Here is a 25,394-nt window from a genome sequence, read left to right on the forward strand (position 1 = left end):
GATTCATCAGAATCTCAAAATCAAATTTTAGGATGATTCCAATACTTTCCCTATAATTCAGTATACAAGAAAGTAAAAAGAATAAAGTGAACAATTTCAATAATATTGTGATGTTAGCTCTCAGCTTCACTTCAATGACCCAGGGTCAGAGGCAACTCGTATGCCCACTGTTCCCAGGCTCTGTGAGACCACACACCCAGGCAGATGGACTCTAGCAACCAGGAGAAGTGTCCAAAGTGCTCTGCAAGTGTTGTGTCCGCACAACAGTGATAACAGAGTTGCTGTTATGCCGGCTTCTCCACCTTGAACAGGTGTCAACCACCTGAGGAGTGTATCCCTCTCAGGTCTGTGCCCAGGGGTCTTACACCTTTATTTCCATGGCATACCTGAGTAGCTCACATGGTTGACTAACACAGCCCTAAGGTCTCCATTGGGTTCAGTTGTTTTTGAAATATAGTTTTAATTTTGATTTGGGTCTTTAAATGGACGCCATGCCGACGGCACTAATGTTGATTCTCATTGCTAGGAATCGTCCCAGAGTGGGTGTGTCCTTAGAGGTTGTGGCCTGTCAATCATGATGGTAATGGGTAAGAACAGGGTTTCCCAACCTTTTTTGCCCCATTTATCCTGTGGCAATTTTCCAAAAGTAATTTTACGCCCACCCTGTTTCATTCATTACTTTGAGTTTATACTTCTCCCATGATAAAGTGACCAACAAAGGGGATATTCTAAAATATCTTTTTTAACATTTTTTTTTTTTTAAGTTCAAATGACAGTAACAATAATCATCACACATAATAATAATGCCTTTCTATATATTTAAAAACAGGTAACGATGAGCAGAAACCATTACACCAGATCTAAACACATTGAGTCGATGAGAACTCATCATTCCAACAGGCCTTTGTTCTTGCTTTTCACGTACAATTTTGGATATTCCTGACACAGTTGTTGAAAGAGCAAGTCTCATGTCATCTTTGGAAACCAATTGAGATCTTCGTGACTTTAGCATTTTTTTAAGCAAATTTAACCCGAGTAGGCGAAATGTAAACCCCAAAGTTGGGTACCCCTGGGGTAGAAGGTCATCCATGGGTATGCTTCCCTATCTGACTACACAGACCCCCAGATCCTTCAAACCTTTTCGAAAAGTTCTCTTTGTTTTGTTTCTCTGGTTTTTGGATTCCCTGCACTCCCCCTGACTTGGCGATTCATGGCTTTGAGCACTGTTTTTCAACCTTTTCGTTGGAGTGGAACCCTGTGCGAATGGTTACCTTGCTCACGGAACCCTGTGCAATTATCCACCAGTATATCCTATATCATTAGGACTTTTTCGGCGGAACCCTTGGCTAGCACTCACGGAAACCTTGGGTTCCTTGGAACCCCGGTCGAAAAACACTGGCTTAGAGGTTTCGTTTAGTTGTCCCCCTGGTTCATTTTTGTGACTGCGTCCTTGTCTTCCAGTCGCCCTCTGAAGACTCGTGCCCGATTGGTCAATGTGAATTGAAATACAGAATGCTCACACCTGACAGACTCCTGCTAACAGCACCTACTTTTTTTTTTTTTGGCACTCGGATTGGTTCAGAATGTATCTCGTAACTTTCAATTAGTGAATTTACATCCTTCAAAGACTTTCTCCTGTTTTTACACCCATTTGAAAAAAAAAACTCAGGGGCTCACGAAGCAGGCTAAAAGTCCTCTGGTGGGGACCCTAAAATGTCGAGATCCATTGAAAACCGGAGATTGAAATTTTTGACTAATCTAAAGCTTTCACTCCTCAGCCATAGACGATAGGTTATGGTGAGGGACAGGGGCACAAAGCAAAAATACTTCACGTTTAATTTGTTTTTTGTCGTTGGACTTCCATAAAATGTAAATGTTTTTGTAAACACCAAAAGGTTTTGACCGAGTTGGTAGGTGCCACCCAACATATAATAATGGCAGTTCAATTGTCTGCGAGATGCTAAATGCTAAAGTTCTGCTCAAGTTGGGCAAGGTCTGTTCTGGTTTCCCTTTCCCTTATCATCATCCTTTTACATAAATACTTAAAAAGCTGCAATGGCCATCACCACTCCCCACATCTTCTTTTTCTGTTGGTCAGGCCGTGTGCCATGCCTCTTGGTTTATTTATCCACAACCAAACTTTTGATAGACTTCTGATTGCCCCTGGCTAACCTTTTGCATCCTGCTGTAACATGGAGAAGCCCCGATGAGTAGGGGGCACTCCTGTCACTCCGTTTATACAGACCATGTCTTTCCCCCTCTGGTGTAGGAGTACTATAACTCTGTATAGCCTTAGGAGGACCCCCCCACCCCACCCCGATTTGAACCGAGGTCTTCCTCTCACCCTGTGTGTTGCATTCACCTCAGCAGTCTCAGTTAGGGCTGCCAACTGCACACTGAAGAATCTCTGCATGAGGTAGACACTCACATTAAGAAATGAGCTTCCTGAAGACGAACTCCAGAACTCAAACAGGAACCCCCCCTAATCAAAGTGTGACCCCCCCGGTGCTAAATTTCATCGGGAGATGGCATGAAGTGTTTCTCATATCCTGATATGACAGGCTTCCAATCGCAGTCCATAGCCTCCTCCTCTGGCAGCTGTGAAATTGGGACAAAGTCTGAATTGTTCATCATACTGTAGTCCTTGTGCAACTCATCATCCTCCTCCTCTGCCGTCTCCGAGAGAGTGGGGTCTTCAGTAGTCACGGGCCTCTCAACAACTTCCAGGTCAGTCAGGATATTTCCCAAAGAAGATCCCAAAGCTGTGGACATGAAATTTATGTGATGATGACTGTCATCCTATAGTGGGGGAGATGAAAAAAATTAGAGAGGTCAGCAGTCAAATGACAAGTGGATCACAAGAGACACGTGCAACGCCAACTTGAAGAGGCGTGCGTTTAGGGCTGCTCACCCAACCAATGAGCCCACATCTAGGCCTTGATTTTACAGGGTGGTCCAGATCTAATTATGCAATTTTCATTACGCTATAACTTATTACGTTTATTACATAGAAAATCACCAGAAAAATCCCGGACCATCGAGAAGTGTGCGAGCTGACGACATGAAGAATCGTCTTCGCGCTGAATTGGAATTGTTCCCGCATAAATCAAAGTCGTCCAGACGATCTGGATCTGCATAATTAGATCTGGACCACCCTGTACTAAGCTAACCAGATGATAAGCAATTTTTGTTTTTACTGATTTCACACACACACACACACACACACGTGTTGTTTGATAAGTATGGTAGAAAAGGAAGTTAAACACCGTTGTTTGGAAAAAATCGATTTCATTTCTCCACATAGTCTTCATTGAGGGCAATGCACTTGGTCCAGCGAGTTTTCAATTTTTTCATCCTGTCAAAAAAGTAGGTTTTCTCAAAGGCTGCAAAATAAGCAATTAATGGCAGTGATTCCATCCTCATTCGATGATAATCTCTTCCCACTGAACCAAATTTTCATCTTTAGGAACAGAAAGAAGTCTCACGGGTGCCTACTCCGAAAAGAAGGGTGAACGAGGAAACAATTCAAAGCCTAATTCGTGCAATTTTGCCATTACAACGGTCACTTTGTGGGATGGCATGCTGTCTTGGTGAAAGAGCATTTTTAAGTGTGCCAATCTTGGCTGTGCTACAATGCTCACTTCAGACGTCTGCAGAATGTAAAAAAACATGTTGCTGCTGGCTGAAAATTGACCTGACCTAGTTTGAAGAACAGCATTTGCTAGCCGTGATGTCACCAAATGAATTGTGATGCCATCTCATAGAACTTTACTGAACTTATCAAGTGACCCTCATATATAGGTATCCAGAAAGTAATCACAGCACATCACTTTTTCCACATTTTGTTGTGTTACAGCCTTATTCCAAAATGGATTAAATTCATTGTTTTCCTCAGAATTCTACACACAACACCCCATAATGACAATGTGAAAAAAAGTTTACTTGAGGTTTTTGCAAATTTATTAAAAATAAAAAAAACTGAGAAATCCCATGTACATAAGTATTCACAGCCTTTGCTCAATACTTTGTCGATACACCCTTGGCAGCCTCAAGTCTTTTTGAATATGATGCCACAAGCTTGGCACACCTATCCTTGGCCAGTTTCGCCCATTCCTCCTAATTGCAGCACCTCTCAAGCTCCATCAGGTTGGATGGGAAGCGTCGGTGCACAGCCATTTTAAGATCTCTCCAGAGATGTTCAATCGGATTCAAGTCTGGGCCACTCAAGGACATTCACAGAGCTGTCCTGAAGCCACTCCTTTGACATCTTGGCTGTGTGCTTAGGGTCGTTGTCCTGCTGAAAGATGAACCGTCGCCCCAGTCTGAGGTCAAGAGCGCTCTGGAGCAGGTTTTCATCCAGGATGTCTCTGTACATTGCTGCAGTCATCTTTCCCTTTATCCTGACTAGTCTCCCAGTTCCTGCCGCTGAAAAACATCCCCACAGCATGATGCTGCCACCACCATGCTTCACTGTAGGGATGGTATTGGCCTGGTGATGAGCGGTGCCTGGTTTCCTCCAAACGTGACGCCTGGCATTCACACCAAAGAGTTCAATCTTTGTCTCATCAGACCAGAGAATTTTGTTTCTCATGGTCTGAGACTCCTTCAGGTGCCTTTTGACAAACTCCAGGCGGGCTGCCATGTGCCTTTTACTAAGGAGTGGCTTCCGTCTGGCCACTCTACCATACAGGCCTGATTGGTGGATTGCTGCTGAGATGGTTGTCCTTCTGAAAGGTTCTCCTCTCTCCACAGAGGACCTCTGGAGCTCTGACAGAGTGACCATCGGGTTCTTGGTCACCTCCTTGACTAAGGCCCTTCTCCCCCAATCGCTCAGTTTAGATGGCCGGCCAGCTCTAGGAAGAGTCCTGGTGGTTTCGAACTTCTTCCACTTACGGATGATGGAGGCCACTGTGCTCATTGGGACCTTCAAAGCAGCAGAAATGTTTCTGTAACCTTCCCCAGATTTGTGTCTCGAGACAATCCTGTCTCGGAGGTCTACAGACAATTCCTTTGACTTCATACTTGGTTTGTGCTCTGAAATGAACTGTCAATTGTGGGACCTTCTATAGACAGGTGTGTGCCTTTCCAAATCAGATCCAATCAACTGAATTTACCACACGTGGACTCCAATTAAGCTGCAGAAACATCTCAAGGATGATCAGGGGAAACAGGATGCACCAGAGCTCAATTTTGAGCTACATGGCAAAGGCTGTGAACACTTATGTACATGTGCTTTCTCAATTTTTTTATTTTTAATAAATTTGCAAAAATCTCAAGTGAACTTTTTTCACGTTGTCATCATGGTGTGTTGTGTGTAGAATTCTGAGGAAAAAAATGAATTTAATCCATTTTGGAATAAGGCTGTAACATAACAAAATGTGGATAAAGTGATAATCTTCATTTGGATCTTGATCTTTGTTTGTCCGCGAATGAATTAGAAGAAGCACTAGATGGCAGTAGAGAGACAGCTAAAACACAGGCATTGCATTAAGAATCTCCTCCAGGCTTATACTACTGAAGACTGTAGTACGCCAGTCACACCTCAAAACACAGACATTCAAACTAAACAAATTGTTGTGCTTTAAATTAACTAATGAGATCTTCATTTAGATCTTGATCTTTGATTGTCTGCAAATTTCACGCATGCGTAGACCACCGTCCAGTTTAGTATGTTGTTGTTACTCACGGATGTCAACAATGTGCCGGAATAACAAAAGGGGTGGTGGACAGTGTTACGCTGGTTAGCTCCTGAGGCCTGGTTAGAGAATGAGATTGCCAAAGATAAAAGGTACGTGCCTACGTAACATATGAATGAAAGAAAGACAGTGGGTATAATGAATGACAACGTAACAGCACGTTCTGGAAATTATTATTGTTACGTTGTAGCCGGCAAGTGCTGCGCGTCTCACAGTTGTACCGTGGCTTGCTCACATGTCAGTGAAGTGATCCCTATTTATGCTTTAAAGAGCCTGGATACCTATGTGTCCCCCTTTTATAACCATTGCTCCGTGTATATTGCCTTACTCTTTGGATTGCCACAAAGCAACCTGCGAGATTGGAGAAAGGATGAGAAGACATCGTGAGAGGAAACGACAGCGTCGTGAAAACGAGACGGACTGTGAACGGACAGAAGCAGAAATGCTCCTACACCACCACATAATTACTATTTGGACAGTGATTCTGAGTAGGCTGTTCTTATCGAATCAATATCCAAGGGGTTTCTTTTGTAATTTTGTTTCCCTTATAAAAAATCATAATGCTGTGCGAAGAAGGGCCCAGTTCACAACTGGCAGCCGCGTTTAAACAGGGAGCCCTTCACAGACAACTTTAACACGCGCAACGTAGTTGGGTGCACATGGCTAGTATATATATACATATATATAGACAGACACATACAATAGATAGATAAATAAGCATGTAAGTGCCGGGCAGGATGGACTGACATCAAAAATGGGGTCAGAGAAGATGCCATAATGGATGGAGAAGAAGAACAGAAGCACAACCCAGCTGGGATGACAAGATAATGGATGGACAAGGAACAAATGGATATTCTGAGCATGTTGCCCCCTAACACGAGAGGTGCCAGTGCTCCCCTGGCTGAAGCCCAGTCTGGACACCCACAAGGTTGCCTGGGAGTTGAAGTGCAGCAAAGCAACCTTGTCGGGGTCCTTGGGTGCCAACGCAGGGGGTGTGTGGAGGTGGTCACTGTGAAGAATGGACCTCCCTGTTTCAGGGAGCTTCTGTATGACCCAGAAGTGCTCCCAGCCTGCACGGTCATTGACAACATTGGGTCACTATTTAAAAAAAAATAAAACACATAAACGTTTGCCTTTCTCTCCATAACCCACTTTACAAATACACCCGGGCAACAGCAGGTGCTTCGGCTAATAGGCTATAAATACATTTCTAACTGATGAGTCCCTGACGGCTGGTGAAAGCAATCGTCCATTATTTGTTTATATGCAGAGTGTATTAAGTAGAAATGTTTTGTCACCTCACCTCCAAGTCTGGCTGGCAGTTGACTGGTTTTGGGACTTTCTGGTAGCACCACACAGGAATCAACGGACAAGCCCACTCCCGAATTCTGTCAGGGAAGAAAGTGGAAATACTCAAAAAAACAGCCACTGATTATGACATCCACAACAAACCAGGTTAGTGAGTTTGAGAGCTGTTACTCTAAAGATGCCCGACCCCATCAAAATCCATAAAATGAATGAAATAGTGCTATAACAGTTTATAAACTTATTGGGAAAGCAGAAAGTGGGTCAGACCTCCAAACGTCAGCACAGGTAGAGTTGAGTAAGTACTGAAGTACAAAATTCATAATGAGAAGAGCAAGAGGTGCTTAGGCCCGAGATCAGCCCTGTGATCCACACCGAGGTCCTCTGTGCTAGTGACTAAAATTAGTGAGGCCAGCATGGGGCGCTTACCCTGTGGTCTGAGTGTGGATCCCAATGCCTCAGTGCAGTGATGGGGGACACCGTGCTGTAAATATGGCTCAGTCCTTCAGATGGGGCTTAAAATTGAGGTCACGACTCGCTGTGGTCATAAAAGATCCCATGGCGTGCTTCGTAAAGAGAAGGGTGTATCCCGAAGTCCTGGTAAAATTGACCACCACTGCCTAGTCATTTAGGCCCCCTAATCATCCCCCGTCTCTAATTGGCTCTCTCTCTAGCCACTTCACCACTTAACAGTTAATGTGTGGTGGGCATACTGGCACAAAAATGGCTGCCGTCACATCATCCAGGTGGGTGCTGCACATTAGTGGCGGTTGAAGTGGCTCCACACTCACGCCATAAAGCACTCTAAGTAGTAAGAGAAGCGCTATATAAATGTAAAGAATTATTATTATTATTAAAGTTCCACATCCAAAACCTGATGTGTCGCACCCATAAAGTACATGGGAATTCCTTTTTAATTATTAGGCTCATTTTTCTTGTGCATTGCTTTTTTATGAATTCACCATTTTTATATGTAAATACCGCTGAAGCATTCACTTTAAAAGTGGACAGTTGTTCACAGTGCCTATCCTGTATGTCTATCAATCTATATATCTATATTACAGTATATATACATACATATATATATATATATATATACATACATATATATATATATATATACATACATATATATATATATATATACATACATATATATATACATATATATATATATATATACATATATATATATATACATATATACATACATACATATATATATATACATACATACATACAGTGGGTACGGAAAGTATTCAGACCCCTTCAATTTTTCACTCTGTTATATTGCAGCAATTTGCTAAAATCATTTAAATTCATTTTTTCCCTCATTAATGTACACACAGCAAACCATATTGACAGACAAAAAAAAGAATTGTTGAAATTGTTACAGATTTATTAAAAAAGAAAAACTGAAATATCACCTGGTCCTAAGTATTCAGACCCTTTGCTCAGTATTTAGTAGAAGCACCACACACTGAGGAGAGGCAAGACACATGACAGCCCGCATGGAGTTTGCTAAAAGACACCTGAAGGACTCTGAGATGGTGAGAAATAAGATTCTCTGGTCTGATGAGACCAAGATAGAACTTTTTGGCCTTAATTCTAAGTGGTATGTGTGGAGACAACCAGGCACTGCTCATCACATGTCCAATACAGTCACCACAGTGAAGCATGGCGGTGGCAGCTTCATGCTGTGGGGGTGTTTTTCAGCTGCAGGGACAGGACGAATGGTTGCAATCGAGGGAAAGATGAATGCGGCCAAGTACAGGGATATCCTGGACAAAAACCTTCTCCAGAGTGCTAAGGACCTCAGACTGGCCAAAGGTTTACCTTCCAACAAGACAATGACCCTAAGCACACAGCTAAAATAACGAAGGAGTGGCTTCACAACAACTCTGTGACTGTTCTTGAATGGCCCAGCCAGAGCCCTGACTTAAACCCAATTGAGCATCTCTGGAGAGACCTAAAAATGGCTGTCCACCAACGTTTACCATCCAACCTGACAGAACTGGAGAGGATCTGCAAGGAGGAATGGCAGAGGATCCCCAAATCCAGGTGTGAAAAACTTGTTGCATCTTTCCCAAGAAGACTCCTGGCTGTATAAGCTCAAAAGGGGGCTTCTACTAAATACTGAGGGTTCAAAGGGTCTGAATACTTAGGACCATGTGAGATTTCAGTTTTTCTTTTTTAATAAATCTGCAACAATTTCAAAAATTCTTTTTTTTTGTCTGTCAATATGGGGTGCTGTGTGTACATTAATGAGGAAAAAATTAATTTAAAGGATTTTAGCAAATGGCTGCAATATAACAAAGAGTGACAAATTGAAGGGGGTCTGAATACTTTCCATACCCACTGTATATATATATATATATATATACACACACGCACACACACGCACACACATGCATATATATATATATGTATTTGTTATTATTAATTGTTGTTATTATGTATTTTTTTACTATCTATTCACCTATTATTTTTTTATTTGTCTATTTACATTATAGTATAGTTTACCTGTCTTGCACTTGCCCCGCAGTCCTGAGAATGTTATTTCATGCCACTGTATGCTGCAATATGATGTATTAACTCTTTCACAGCGGATGTCGACTGTTGTCAAAAGGAGGAGTTGACGGTGGTACTCGGCTGTAAACGGTGACCATACCCGCTGTTATGTTATAGTTGGACTCTCTTTGCTAGAAGGAAAGTTAGCTTCATTGGTTTGACCGAGTCTCCCTGCATTCACGGGAGCAGTGAAGGGTAAACAACAGCAAAAATGGCATCAACATCGGGCGAGAGATTAAAGCAAATGCATAAAGCAAAAATACTCCATGGATGACATTTTGCATATTATCACTGAATTGAAAACAAACATGGAGGTACCACATGAGCTCATCAGTGCCCAGCTGATCGTGGTGCTGAACCCTGTTGTGTAGCTGATGGGGCAACATTCACCTCGGAAGACCTCCACTTCCAAGGACAAGATTGTGATGCACTGTGACCACATATGCCGCTGCCACCCCCAACCCCATGAAGACAGCCTGGCAGCCAGCCTGCTATGCATTCCTGCCAGCTGTCATGCCACCCATGGGACTGCGAACGGGTGGCCACGGCACACAGCAACAGACGTTTTATGTTGATTTCTGTGTGAAACCGTTGCGCCACATTCAGCCCTCAAAGAGTTAATATCATGACAGTAGAGCCGCTTAGCACGACTTGACTTGAGTATTAGATCAATTTTGACAAAAACAGGCCATTCATCCGCACAAACTCGTCTATTTGGTTCAACAAGATTCTCCAAAATGACATCAATTTGAGCTCCAAAGCTCCCTAAAGTCCTACTTTGTAATTTAGTCCATGTTGTCTACGTCTTATGATTTGAAGCAAACTTCTTACATTTTTTTTGGAACCAAATACATTTTAATTCCTTTGTTAATAACAAACATAGGTCATAACAAAAGTATTGTTGAACTTTAAATGACATACTAGGAGCAGATCTGTGGCATGGTGGGGGGCGGGGTTGGGGGCTTGGCATAGAGCCTGGACAGCTAATGGGGTAGAAGCTGCTGCAGAACTTGGCAGGACGAGGTGAGATGCTATGGTACTTTCTACCAGATGGAAGTGGGACAAAAAGGCCGTGGGGGTCCGACAGCGGCCCTCCACAATGCTGTAGGCTTTTCAGATGCAACGTGTAATAGAGAGGTCTTTAATGAAGGGCACCCGCACTCCCCCACCATTAAAGTTAATTCATTAAGGGATAAGAAAGCAGATGCTGTCAACTGGACGAATATGTACACTGCTTGAGGTGTGTGTGTGGTGCTCTGCTCCCAGTGTACCCTTTTAAATATACACAGTCTAATATATAATAAAGAAAAACATAAAAATGCTTACTTCTGATGAAAGGTCATTGCCACTATGAGCATGATGAAGACAAGAAACATGAATGCAAATAACCCCAGCAGGCCTTGGTTAAAGGCATCCCCTAAAAATCAAATAAATAATTGCATGTTATAAATTTAAGAAAAACAAAAACAGATCATAATGGCTGGATACTGGCAGACTTAAACATTCTACCTTGGGGGCTCCTATACCTTTGGGACTCAGCGTTCTGTAGTTGGCATTGCCAGTGCTGTTGCCCCTAACCACTCGTCTTTGGACATTTCGGTTCTTCAAGTCTCACCGGGTTTTGCCAGAGGACCCTTAGGTCTCATCTGTAAAATGGCCTGACTGAGTCCTACTGGGGGAGCGCAGTCTTGCTCTGATTTGCTACTTTGGGGTCCAGTTGTGTTGTGTTGTGGCACGCCTGCTCCCAGGAGGTCCCCCGCCCTGCCCTTTCCTTACCTTCTCTTAAATTTGAGGTACGTGTGAGGATTTTCGGGCAGTCAAGGGCCACAAAAAGTCGTAACAACGGAGTGGACTGGACTGCCTGCTCTTCGTCCTTAGCCAATGGGCCGAGTTGCCTTTTAACTCTTTCTTTTGTCAAAATTGAGGGTGGTAATCAACTGTAAATAGTGACCCAACCCCACCGTCTTCTTTTAGTTTGACTCTCTTTGTTGGAATGAAAGTTAGCTTCGTTGGTTTGACCGAGATTCCTTACACTCTCCTGAGTAGCCGTAGAGCAAACGACGGAAAAAATTATATCGACATCCCGTGAGAGATCGAAGCAAATGTGTAAAGCAAAAAATAAAAAAACTCTGTGGACGATGTTTTAAATGTTATCATTGAGTTGGAGTCTGACTTCTCACACTCCGATTTTGATTCAAGTAATCGAAACCAAGCGTGAGGAGCCAGCATCGGCGGATCAATCCCTAGCTGATCGCGGTGTTGAACTCGTTTGTGTAGCTGACGCGCCTACGGCCACGTTCACCTGGGAGGTCCAAACCTGAGACCGCGATCACACCTGCCATAAAGAAGATACCTTGGCAGCCCTCACCAACTGTGGAAAAACCTTGTATGTTGCATCTTTCAAGTTTTTTGGCAAATTGAGAAAATGATGGCGCCCCAATAATTAATGATCTTTAGATTTCATTTTTCCTGAGCTTCACTTACATAATATTTTTTTTTTTCACGAATCAACACCACCTGCCATTTAAATCACGCAGTCGTGGCATTTAAATCACATGATTGGAATCTCACACTTTTCATTGGTAGGCGGTCTTTCCTCATTGGTCAGCGGAGTTGCTAGTAATGATGGGAGGTTTGGCTTTTTTCAAAGTTTTAAGGCTCTTTTAGCTCGGCTCCCTTAGAAGAGCCAGCTCTTACAACTTCCAAATGGCTCTTCATTTAGTATTACTTGGAGCCTTGTATTTTAGCCTAATTTACCAATTATTAATGGTTTGTGTTTTGGTAAGAATTTTTTTATTCAGTGTTTTCATAACAGCATTATTTTTATGCCTTTTTTGTTACTAAAATTACACAATAACTATTATTTAACATTTTAATCAAAACTTTAACTGAACACAGAACCACAGTAACCAAATCAAGTAAATAAAGGGCAAAGTCTTAACATTACGATAATTCAGATAAAAGATTTTAATGCAGGTTGGCATTCAGAAATATCAGATGCTAGGGGTGGTTCTTAACTCAATTTTTCTTTTTGTAAAAACGTGATTGCTTTGTATGGATTGCAATAAAATTAATAAAAAGGAAAAAAAAAAAAAAGAAATATCAGATGCCTCAGCTTGGATGGGCTGATGCGATTTCTACTCTCCGTGATTATTTGTCCCGTTTTTGAGAAGACTCTTTCTTTGCATGTAATTGCCTGCATGGTGTGCCAATCAAAATAAAGTCCCGCCCCTGCCTGTATGGAATCTCAGCAGGAGCGACTGAGGATTCAGCTCTCCCCGACGGAACTTTGCCTGTGATTGGCCGCATTGTGTGCCAATCAAAATAAAGGCCCCCCTGCCTGCACGGATTCTCAACAGAGCTGTACAGGAGCGGCTGAAGAATCGGTTCTCCCCGACGGGAGTCGCGAAAGAATCGGCTCTTAGAGCCGGCTCCTTCGCGAACGACACATCACTGGATCTAGTATGTAAAATACTGTGCACATTCCAGCTTCTTCCATCGTGCTATTACCGGAATGAAGACATATTTGGCCATCACCACTACCTTATAACATCAGGCCAGCCGCCAGACCTCCAAAAATTAAGCAAAAAATACATTTTTCTTTAACCACAATTTTCGTGGTTATATGTGACTAAATAAAATCGTGGGGGGCACATAAATGAATTGATTCAAACAATCTTTGAAAATTGTTTAGCAAGGTTGGGTAATTACAATGTGGTTGGTTTTTTAATATATTATGATGAAAGTAGTTATCATATTAACTGATTGAATGAATTAATTGATTGATTACGTTGGACGGGATACACAGAAACACCGACCTCTTTCTTGCTGCTTTGCTGCTCGGAAGCCTCCCTTTTCAAGTCCCCAGCAGCCCCTGCGCCCGTTTCAGCCATCCAATGAGGGCAGTCCCCTTTGGGGCTGCTGGGAAATGGAGTCTTTAAAGATTACAATATGCAAGCTTTCGAGGCATCAAAGGCCCCTGAGTTGTAATCAATCGATTGCATATTGTAATCTTTTAAGTTTGCCAATAAAGGGTGTCATTTTGCTTGACTTTTTGTTGAACTTCTGTATGAAAAGCTATACTTAACCTTGAGAGGAAATTAAAGTTCTACTTATCTGTCTAGCTAGCTTGTTATCTCCTTTAGGTTTCATTAGCCAATAAAACGCGCCTTTGTCAAAGTGTGTTTATCCAATCACAGGCCTGGTCATACTCTTCTTTTGACACCCACTTAGCCAATGACAACTGCATTTTGCTGCACTAATAGCGGCTTGCCACACCCACCACACGCTGAACCGAGTGCAGCAGGTGACACCTCAGCACCACACTGGAACAACGGGAGCTTTATTTTTTCACCCTCAGAGTCAAGTTACCAGGTCAGATATTCAACTAACACATAATGATTTATGAAAATTAAGAGCAGAAGTGGGTTAAGGGGTGGTGTCCTGTTCTGGAAAGCACTACAAATCCATTAATATGACTGTGGGACTCCACCAAACTGCTGGTGAAAGCTGTGGTCTCCAACACTCTTTACAGTAGTGACTGTGCCCTATTTGGTGCCAGCCTGCCACAGTTACTCCAAAAATGGAGACTGAAAGTCACAAATACTTAAGGAAAAAACTTCCAGAATTCCACAGTAAGGTCACCGTCCCAACAGTCAAGTAGGGTGGATCATTTTTGCTGTAACTGAATGACCCAGGAATACTCCTCTGAGGCGGACGAAGTCCACTCATCTGTCCCTGAGAGAGACAGAGGGGTTAGGAGCAGGTGTCAATATACAGTACAGGCCAAAAGTTTGGCCACACCTCCTCATTCAATGTGTTTTCTTTATTTTCATGACCATTTCCAGCACTCCATCACTCTCCTTCTTGGTCAAATAGCCCTTACACAGCCTGGAGGTGTGTTTGGAGTCCTTGTCATGTTGAAAAATAAATGATCGTCCAACTAACCTGACTTCTGCACAACACAACTGCTGGTCCCAACCCCACTGATAAAGCAAGAAATTCCACTAAATAACCTGATAAGGCACACCTGTGAAGTGAAAACCAGTTCAGGTGACTACCTGTTGAAGCTCATCGAGAGAATGGCAAGAGTGTGCAAAGCAGTAATCGGAGCAAAGGGTGGCCATTTTGAAGAAACTAGAATATAAAACATGTTTTCAGTTATTTCACCTTTTTTTGTTAAGTACATAAACTCCACATGTGTTCATTCAGAGTTTTGATGCCTTCAGTGAGAATCTACCAATGTAAATGGTCATGAAAATAAAGAAAACACATTGAATGAGAAGGTGTCTCCAAACTTTTGGCCTGTACTGTAGTGGGTCGCTGCATCCATCGCATGACAAACCACCTCAGGATCCCAGATTAGGAGCCGAGTGCAGCACCACACCAGTTCAGATGGAGTGGAACAGTGGGAGGTTTTTTTATGGTGGCTGGAGTGCCAATCCCGCCACCAACCCCAAAGTTTTCCCTTTTAAGCTGAAGGACCCCCTTGCTGGGCTGGATGGCGATTAACGTCATACCGAGGATGGAGCAGTTGCAGGTTTAATGGCCCAACAGAGTAGAGTCACCTCTGGCGTTTACAAGCGTAGAATTTCATTAAAAATCTCAACAAGGCCACAAATGTCATTACCTATCATGATGTGTGTCCTCGTGCTGCACTTGCCCTCCTGTCCATTTGTGATGCCACACACCCAGATCTGGTACTTTTCCTTTGGGTTTAGATCTTTGATGACATACCACCTCTGGCTGACGTTGACCATGTGCTCTGCAAGGAAACACAACAAGACCACGCAAATTGGAGCGTGCAGCAAGACGAGGGTCCGTCAGTCGCCCATTCTTCACGTCACAAGCAGGGTGGCCCCCGATATCTGAAGGTGAGACACTTTAGATGGATGCTCTCTCTATAAATGAGAAACAGTAAGCCTCTAGAGCAGAGGTGTCCAACTCCGGTCCTGGAGGTCCAAAGTGGCGGCAGGTTTTCATTCCCCCCAGTTTTGTAATTAAAAGCAGGCCTGGCCTAGCAGATGGCGAAGATGAGGTGTTTAAATTACGAGGGCAAATCAAAAAGTTAATTCATGGAAACCACAATGGATAGAAGCTGACGCAATAGAACACGATACGGGCAGTCTGAACACACCAAGCGCAGCGCCCACCCGTTAGTTTAGCTCAAGCCAAGGTTACAAGGACATGGACGCTCCACTGCAGAACTGCAACATTGTTCGAAGATGCGTCATCGTGAGATTTCTTTGGGCAGGGGGAGTGAAACCTGCCGAAATTCACTGAAGGATCCGTCAACTGTTTGGGTAGCCATCTTGCGCAATCTTTACGGCACCTCAAGTCATCAAGCAGATCCACTGCTGCTATCCAAATGTGAAGCAACGGCAGACAACGTAAATCTGTCGGTCTTCTCTGACGAAGTCATTCGAGATGTCAAAGGCCGGGTTTATACTTCACGTGAGTGAGGCGTGCGCCTGTAGACGCTGCTGCTACGCAAACCGTGTACTGTTCATACTTGCGGGCGTACTTTACGTAAATCTGGAAGATTCCACCGTGTGGCAGTGCGAGATGTCATCACGGTGAGAAAATGTTCGGCTTTGCTGCGTTATGAATTGCCTGAAACGGCCATTACATTATGAGGACACCTTTGTTATGGTTATAAACTGGGACAGTAGGTGGCACTGTACAAATATATAAAAAGAACTTAGAGAGGGATGGGAGGAGAGTTCCTAGAAGGAGACTATCAATCCATCCATTATCCAACCCACTATATCCTAATAATATGGGGGGTCTGCTGGAGCCAAATCCAACCAACACAGGGTGCAAGGCAGGAAACAAACCCTGGGCAGGGCGCCAACCCACCACAGGGCACACACACACACACACACCAAGCACAATTTAGGATCGTCAATGCACCTAACCTGCATGAGGAAACCCACACAGACAAGGGGAGAACATGCAAACTCCACGCAGGGAGGACCCGGGAAGCGAACCCAGGTCTCCTAACTGTGAGGCAGCAGTGCTACCCACTGTGCCACCGTGCCACCCGAAGGGGATTGTAAGACAAAGATTTTGCCATAATAAAGAAGGCATCCTGATATTACAACCTGGAGGTTTCTTTATGTACTGATCGATACAACAACCTTGCCACACTATCTCTGAAAAGGATGGATGTTTAATGATTACACCCATCAATCCAGAGATGTGCCCATTTCAGCAAGTGTTGGTCACAAGGCAGAAGTGATCCCCGGACGGGGCATCACCTCATCGTGAGGTGAACACAAGCACACACACACACACACACACAGGCGTCATTTGAGTGTCACCAAATCCCCAAACCTTCATGTCTTTGGAAGGAAATGGGAGTCCACTGTGGAAATTCACCAGGAAAGCATGCAAACTCCAAGGCAGGGAACACCAGGAACACGACTCCCTGCGAGGCAGCAGAGCTACGTGTGTAAGTATTAACAGTATTCCTTATTTACATGAAGTTAACGATTTATCTGTCAAATGTAACATCCATCTATCCATCCATTATCCAACCCGCTATATCCTAACACAGGATCATAGGGGTCTGCTGGAGCCAATCCCCGCCAACACAGGGCGCAAGGCAGGAAACAAACTCTGGGCAGGGCGCCAGCCCACCGTAGGGTGCGCACAAACACACCAAGCACACACACGGGCCAATATAGGATCGTCAATGCACCTAGCCTGCATGGCTTTGGACTGTGGGAGGAAAGCCATGCAGACACGGGGAGAACATGTAAGGGAAGCGAACAAAAAGTAACATACATACTTTAATGCATTCCATCATGAAAGTGAAATCGAGCAGAAATCTAAGGATTGTAAATATACAGAGAGCTGGAATATCAGAAATGTAACAACGTGTTCTGTGTGGCGATGCTGCTGTCAGTTTACGTAGAAGCCCCAGAAGCAGGTAGCGATTAAGAACTGGGTCAGTTTTAAGATGACGTTTACGACGGTCTGCTTCAATGATAAAATAAACCACTGGATTAAAGTGGACATTTCGAGATTAAAGCCGAAAGTTCCACTTTAGTCACAAAACAGACCCCTTCACTGTGTCCTTAATTTGTTTTTTCTCAGACTATGGGGCAGTGCCAACAGAGGGCGCCACAGAGAGAAGAATTCCCAGTTTCCAACATTCAGTGCTAGAAGTATTCTCAGGTCCAACATAAAAGGAAGCCTTCAGAGGAGTCGGAGCTGGGAGGCAGAAGTTGACACTGACCAGGAGGACTGGAAGGAAAGGAACATTATAATTATGATGGATCTTGTTTATTTGTAAAGGTAGTGTGTTAATAATTTAAAAAAAAAATGTTAATAAATAAATAAAAATGTTTCTTTGAAGGGAAGCACAGTGGTGCAGTGGGTTCGCTTCCCAGGTCCTTCCCGTGGCTGTGTGGGTTTCCTCCCACAGTCCAAAGACATGCAGGTTAGGTGGATTGGTGATCCTAAATTGTGCTTGGTGTGTGTGTGTGGCTAAGGGGGTGAGAAAACAAGAAGAGAACAGGAAAGAACAGGAGGTTGCAGGAGAAGGCAGGAAGCAGGAGAGCGAGCGAGCGCAGGCAAGCGGGCAGCTGAGCAGGGAGCCTGGGTGTTTGGCCGACACCCAGGGGAGCAGCCGTAGTGGTCGCTCCCACTGAGTTTATTGTGAAGAGCGGGAGTGACCGGAAGGCAGATGACTCGCCGCGTAAGGCCACGAAAGGCAGCGGGAGTTGGGACGTGTATTCCCCAGCGTGAGAGCCCTGGTCACTGGGGAGCCCAAGTCACTGTTTGGAGGAGCCTACCGGAGCCGCTAATTAAGGAAAAAGAAACAATTAAGGGGTCTGAGTCTTCAGGAGCAAATCAATTAACATGAATTCAAAAAGACATTAATTAGCAGCTGAAACACGTCACTAATTAAGAAAAGGGTTAGAATGAAAACCTGCAGCCACTGCGGCCCTCCAGGACTGGAGTCGAGTACCCCTGCTCTTTCCCAACAGCATCACTGTCCTGCTTTGCACGGCGGGTGGTCTCTTCATACTTACCCCTCACAGGAGTGATGCCCAGTTGCACTTTTCCCCAGGCCAGACGGTAGACGTGGATAAAACCTTTCCGGTGGATCAGTGGAATTTCCTCCCAACTCACGTTGATAGTGGAGGTGGTGACACTGAAGGAAGACAGCGGGGGACCAGCTGAGGGGGCTGTGTGACAGCAGGACAGAGCGGAGAGTTAGGAAGAAATTCAATAACAAGTGCAGACGTTTACAAAGAAATACGAGACATGTAAACTGATCAAAAAAAAAAAAAGGCAGTTCAAAGGCTGCACCAGTCCGACCCACCAGAGACAGGAGATGACTGAAGAGAAACGTGAGGTGCGGCAGCGACGAGTCTCACCTGACCTCGGACTGCACTCTCCTCACACACTGATGGGGTTGATGCCAGCGATTGTCGCGTGCCTGTCGCTGTCTCTCTGTATGTCACCAATATAAGGTTTGCAGACATGTTTATTATACACCCTGACTTTCCACAGTCTGGCTAATATCTTTAATGAATGTGTGTGACATATTTGGTCTTGTTGATCAGACGTCAAACCGCAGTAAATAGGCACAAGGTGAGGCCGACAGTACCGTGACGCCCTGAAGGGGGCGCATGTGAGCCCAACAGGTGCCTATTTCTGCTGTTCTTCTCTGTAGAGGCGCCATATCTTCTTCTTCTCTCTGCTGCTCCTGTTAAGGGTCGCCATCTTCTTCTTCCATATCTTTCTGTCCTCGTCATCTTGTTCTGTTACACCCATCATCTGCATGTCCTCTCTCACCACATCCATAAACCTTCTCTTAGGCTTTCCTCTTCTCCTCTTACCTGGCAGCTCTATCCTTAGCACCCTTCTCCCAATATACCCCTCATCTTTCCTCTGCACGTCCAAACCAACTCAATCTCGTCTCTCTGACTTTGTCTCCCAACCATCCAACTTGGGCTGACCCTCTAATGTCCTCATTTCTAATCCTGTCCATCCTCATCACGACCAATGCAAATCTTAACATCTTTAACTCTGCCACCTCCAGCTCTGTCTCCTGTGCCACCGTCTCCAGCCCATATAACATAGCTGGTCTCACTACCGTCCTGTAGACCTTCCTTTTCACTCTTGCTGATACCCGTCTGTCACAAGTCACTCCTGACACTCTTCTTCACCCACTCCACCCAGCCTGCACTCTCTTCTTCACTTCTCTTCCACAATACCCATTACTCTGTACTGTTGATCCCAAGTATTTAAACTCATCCACCTCCCTGCATCCTCACCATTCCACTGACCTCTCTCTCATTCGCACACATGTATTCTGTCTTGGTGGTCCTACTGACCTTCATTCCTCTCCTCTTTAGAGCATATTTTTTCCTCTCCAGGGTCTCCTCACCCTGCTCCCTACTATCGCTACAGATCACAATGTCATCAGCAAACATCACAGTCCACGGGGACTCCTGTCTAATCGCGTCTGTCAGCCTGTCCATCACTATTGCAAATAACAAAGGGCTCAGAGCCGATCCCTGATGTAATCCCACCTCCGTCACTCGTACTGCAGACCTCACCACGGTCACACTCCCCTCGTACATATCCTGTACAACTCTTACGTACTTCTCTGCCACTCCCGACTTCCTCATACAATACCACAACTCCTCTTGAGGAGCCCTGTCATATGCTTTCTCCAGGTCCACAAAGATGCAATTCAACTCCTTCTGGCCTTCTCTAAACTTCTCCATCAACACCCTCAGAGCAAACATCACATCTGCGGTGCTCTTTCTTGGCATGAAACCATCCTGCTGCTCACTTATAATCACCTCACTTCTTAACTGAGCTTCCACAACTCTTTCCCATAACTTCATGCTGTGGCTCATTAATTTTATACCCCTTTAGTTACTACAGTCCTGCACATCCCCCTTATTCTTAAATATCGGCCCACCAGTACACTTCTTCATTCATCAGGCATCCTCTCAATTTCCAAGATTCCATTAAACAATCTGGTTAGAAACTCCATTGTCATCTCTCCTAAACACCTCCATGCTTCCACAGGTATGTCATCTGGACCAACAGCGTTTTCATTTTTCATCCTCTTCATAGCGGTCCCCAATAAGTTAGCGATATCAGCAAGTCAAGGGCGCTGCAGCGGTCCGTTTATTTTTATTTTTTGTTTTGACTGACTGCCAAAGTGGAAGATAAAGACTTTTAAAACTAAAGGAAAATAAGGAGGACATTTACAAGAAAGTGACAGAGATTTTTGTGGAGAAGGACAGGCGCATGGACTTCATTTACAAATAAAGGTAAGAATATAAATGGTTTCCAATTTTATAAAAAATGGGATCAGACTAAGAAAAAACAAAACAATCCCTATTTAAATTTTAACCTTAAATAAAATATTCTTTTGTTTTTCTTGTTATCCTTTTGTTGAACAGTCTGTATTAAAATTGATTAAAGCATCAGAATTAAAAACTTTTGAAAACTTCTAAATATTACAATTAAGGTCAAAATTGCAATCCATTTTTTTGTACACCTCTCGATACTTTCATTTGTATTGAATGAGCGTGAATTGTGGAATTGCCGGCTTCGGGGAGTGTACCTTACCTACACTTAGCTAGCAAACAAGAGAACTACTTAACGGATTTAGATCGGGTTTTTTTCTAGAATTTGCTTGAACATTCCGGTTGACTTTGCGACTTCTCTCATTGCGCTAAGTGTCATCGTTCGCTTGCGGCTCCGAATTATTTGCGCGAATCTGAGCGAGACGAGGGGTGTGAGAGCGAGACGAGTTTCTCCTCACTAACACGCCAGCCTCAGGGCATTCCTTACCTCCACTTAGCTAGCGAATGACAGAACTACTTAACGGATTTAGATCGGGTATTTTTCTAGAATTTGCTTGAACATTCCGGTTGATTTTGTGACTTCTCTCATTGCGCTAAGTGTCATAGTTTGCTTGCGGCTCCGATTTATTTGCGTGAATCTGAGCGAGAGGAGGGGTGGGCGGCAGGACCTCCTCACTCACACGCCAGCCTCAGGGCATTCCTTACCTCCACTTAGCTAGCGAACGACAGAACTACTTAACGGATTTAGATCGGGTTTTTTTTCTAGAATTTGCTTGAACATTCCAGTTGATTTTACGACTTCATAGTCAGCAACAATAGTCAGGTTGGCCGTGGCTTTTAAACAATGCTCAGGGCCCCAAAGTGTGCCAAGAAATTATCAACCACACCATCACACCACCAGCACCAGCGTGAACCGTTGATACAAGGCAGGATGGATCCACGCTTTCATGTTGTTGACCCTACCATCAGAAATCGAGACTCGTCAGACCAGACAATGTTTTTTCCAATCTTTTATTGTCCAATTTTTGTAAGTCGCGTGAATTGTAGCCTCAGTTGCCTATTTGTGGCCCCCCAGTGGGGTCTCCTGCTGCTGTAGCCCACCTGCTTCAAGGTTTGACGCGTTTGAGATGCTCTTCTGCACACCTCGAGTGCTTATTTGAGTTCCTGTTGCCTTTCTATCAGGTCAGACCAGTCAGGTCATTCTTCTCTCACCTCTGGGATCAACAAGGCATTTTCACCCACAGAACTGCCAGCCACTGGATATTTTCTCTTTTCCTGACAATTCTCTGTTAGCCCTGGAGATGGTTGTGCATGAAAATCCCAGTAGATCAGCAGTTTGTGAAATACTCAGACCAGCCCGCCTGACGCCAACAGCCATGCCACGTTCAAAGTCACTTCAGTCCCCATTCTGATGCTCGGTTTGAACTTCTTGACAAGGTCTACAGGCCGAAATGCATGGAGTTGCTGCCGTGTGATTGGCTGATTAGATATTTGCGTTAACAAGCAGCTGGACAGGTGTACCTAATAAAGTGGCCGCCGAGTGCAGATACACAGTAAAGCGTCGTATGTCTACAAGTAAAGTGACATGCTGAAGGACACCGAATACGTCAATGAGTGGAGTCTGGACCAGCAGCCTTGCTCTTTCCAGTCACATTCCTCCCCACTAAGCCACGATGGCTCTTTTTTGCTGCTCCCAAGTACCGTACAGAGAGAAGAGAAGAAGAAAACTAACCTGCCTCGTCTGCGTAGGCCAGACAAGAAGCCGGATGGCTGATCCCCTCAGTGTACACGGCAAAGACAGACACCACATATGGAACAAAGGGCTTAAAGTCACCTGTTAGAGACAAACGCACAGACCACAAAGATGGCTGTTTAGACGTCTCCTTCTGTTCACTGACGACCACCCCATCCCAAACCCCATGCTGTCTGTCCTACCGTTCAAGGTGGTGGAGGTGCTGTTCATGTTCAGCCTCTTCCACTCCAGACTGCTGCACTGACCTTTGGCCAGCTGTCTGCTCTGCACCAGATACTCCTGTAAGAATCTCGATGGGACAGCCGGTGGGGGACGCCAAGACAAAGTGAAGCCCTTTCCCTGTGGAGTGTCCACCACATGTACTCGCAGATCCGCAGGAGCCAAAGGGTCTGTTAGACAACAAAGATGGGGTTAGTGTCCGGCATATGAGCCAAAAAAGAACACGCATTGTGCTTACGACGTGCTCTACGGGCACGTGAGACAGGTGGGTGCTTGGAAGTACATAGGCAGCAAAGTCTTTCTCACGTCCTCTAAACATAATTATCAGATTATCCCCAGAAACAAGATTTCAAAAAAAAACACACGTTCTGCCACATCTCGAACTTGGGTACGGGACTGGCCGACCGAGGCGTTATCGTCTGGTTCACACGATTTCCAAATCTCAGCTTAAGCAAATCCACGGTCGTGAACGTTTTCAAAGCAACGTGGCTAAGATGTGAAGCGTTACACTGCGACTTTAGTGAGGAGAGCAAGAAAAGCAATTTAATAAAAATGAAATGAACAGAGGAGAGGGCGGCATGGTGGCACAGTGGGTAGCGCTGCTGCCTCGCAGTTAGGAGACCCGGGTTCGCTTCCCGGGTCCTCCCTTGCGTGGAGTTTGCATGTTCTCTGCGTGGGTTTCCTCCCACAGTCCAAAGACATGCAGGTTAGGTGGATTGGCGATCCCAATGTGCTTGGTGTGTGACGCTCAGGTTTTTGCCATAACACCCAGAAGAGCAGGGAAGGATGTCGCACTTGGACAAGCCTCCCCAAATGGATCGATGGACATCCCAGACAGAAAAGAAGATGATTCCTTACCCAGGTGGGAAGCTCCAGGCAAGTGGACGGGCATCCTAACCCAACATTTGTGTAGCACATTCCCTGGCTGGGATAAAAGAGGAGGATAGGGAGGGACTGTCTCTCTTTTATCCACCAGTCACTAGATGACAGCGGCCCTTGATATTGGCACCCATTTGGGAACCAGCAGGAAATGCTGGGAATTGTAGTCCATGGGTGCCACATGAGGGCGCTGCAGGGAGATGTACTACAGATGTACAGAGAGCCACCTGGTAGTCAGCCTCTACTTAGGTTGTAGTGGTATGTTTGTCACACTCATTTTACTCACTTTGTTTATTACTTTGGGCATATTACCTATCATAATACGTGAAGACTTTTGTAACGTTCTCTTCTGCCCGCTTTGACACTCCTATCGAGTTGTCTGGGGTTGTAGAAGGGAAAAGACATCAACTCTAACAGATGTGATAAGACTACGAGACTTGGACCATCCTGTTGTGGTCTATGTAATAAACAGCATAAAGGGGAGAACAGGGTCACCCAGGACCCCATTGGGACCAAACAAAGTGTACTAACTGGGAAAACTGAGACCTGTGGAGGGCACTAATAACTAATACTGAGAGCACAAATAGAAAGTCAAACGGGCAGCCATGGAGGGCAATAACAACAGAAAAGAGACAGACGCCAAGCGCATGAACGCCAAGTGAAAGAGAAGGCAAGCGAGGGTACTAATAAAAGAAGAGATGGGCACAAGGCACATGTAGCAAGCGGGACAGTCCACATATTAGGGCACTATTAACAGGAGAGAGAGAGAGACAGAGACAGAGAGCGAGCAAGCGGTGGGCACTAACATCAGGGGGCAGGAGGGCCAGCTAATCCCGCAGAAATGGCTTTTCATGGCTTCCCTCCCTGCAGTAAGCCCATCAGCCCTGAAGGTTTTGATGATTTCCCCTACCGAGGCCAGTGAAAAGAAGTTCGGTGGGTTTCGTTTTCCCAGCTGCACTGAATGCAATGATGCTGGCCGTGCCCGTCCAGTTTTCCGGAAAGGGGACGTTGCAAATTTGACGACTATTCCATCTCTGCTGTTCTTCCTCCTTCTCTGAGGAGCAGTTGAAGTCCTCCATGGTGCTGTTGATGATCACATTGATGCCATCTGTGCCCGTAAAACGTACCACATACCCCAGTATTTTCCCTCTGGCTTGATTCATCGGTAGCGTCTAAAACAAAGGAATCGGGAAATCTTAGGAAACTGGTAAAGCCTCCATCGGCAGATTAACAGGTTGAAGGCTAAAGGATTACCGATAGAAGAAGTACATTTCGAGATGTTTTAATATGAATAGAATTGAATTCTGTTATTAGTTTGGAGTTGAAATTAAAAAGTTTATTTTTATTACCGTCTCGATTTACGTTATTTACGTTATCAGTCACACCTGTGACATCATCAAGATGAGACATATAAACATCAGAACATCTGCACTTTAACTTCTCTCTCGGTGGGCACAAAATCTCTCATTCTCTTTAGCGCTAGTTATCTGTAAAGGGTACTCCACCCAAAAACGATTTTTCACTTCAATGTTACTCACCACATGTGCTTTATAGGGATGGCCGAGGAAAAATTTAAATCTCGTGTTTTCATGCGGAAAGAAGGTAAGAAAGTGAACAGTCGCAGCA

The 25,394-nt window shown here is 44.5% G+C and overlaps 1 protein-coding gene across 2 annotated transcripts in view; it reads right to left on the bottom strand.

The window, feature by feature from the left end:
* Positions 1-764: 764 nt before the first annotated feature.
* The window catches only part of il12rb2l (interleukin 12 receptor, beta 2a, like), a 60,066-nt gene continuing 35,436 nt past the window's right edge, over positions 765-25,394 (bottom strand). For both annotated transcript variants that reach the window (XM_039770478.1, XM_039770479.1), the window contains 8 exons: positions 24,679-24,940; positions 22,853-23,059; positions 22,650-22,751; positions 18,614-18,769; positions 15,202-15,336; positions 10,899-10,989; positions 7,000-7,084; positions 765-2,799 (listed from right to left, as the gene is read on the bottom strand). In XM_039770478.1, the coding sequence (XP_039626412.1) occupies positions 2,509-2,799; positions 7,000-7,084; positions 10,899-10,989; positions 15,202-15,336; positions 18,614-18,769; positions 22,650-22,751; positions 22,853-23,059; positions 24,679-24,940 (1,329 nt within the window). In that variant the 3' untranslated portion in view covers positions 765-2,508. The remainder of the gene's footprint in view (positions 2,800-6,999; positions 7,085-10,898; positions 10,990-15,201; positions 15,337-18,613; positions 18,770-22,649; positions 22,752-22,852; positions 23,060-24,678; positions 24,941-25,394) is intronic.

This window comes from Polypterus senegalus, chromosome 12 (assembly GCF_016835505.1).
Source record: "Polypterus senegalus isolate Bchr_013 chromosome 12, ASM1683550v1, whole genome shotgun sequence".
Lineage (NCBI taxonomy): Eukaryota > Metazoa > Chordata > Cladistia > Polypteriformes > Polypteridae > Polypterus > Polypterus senegalus.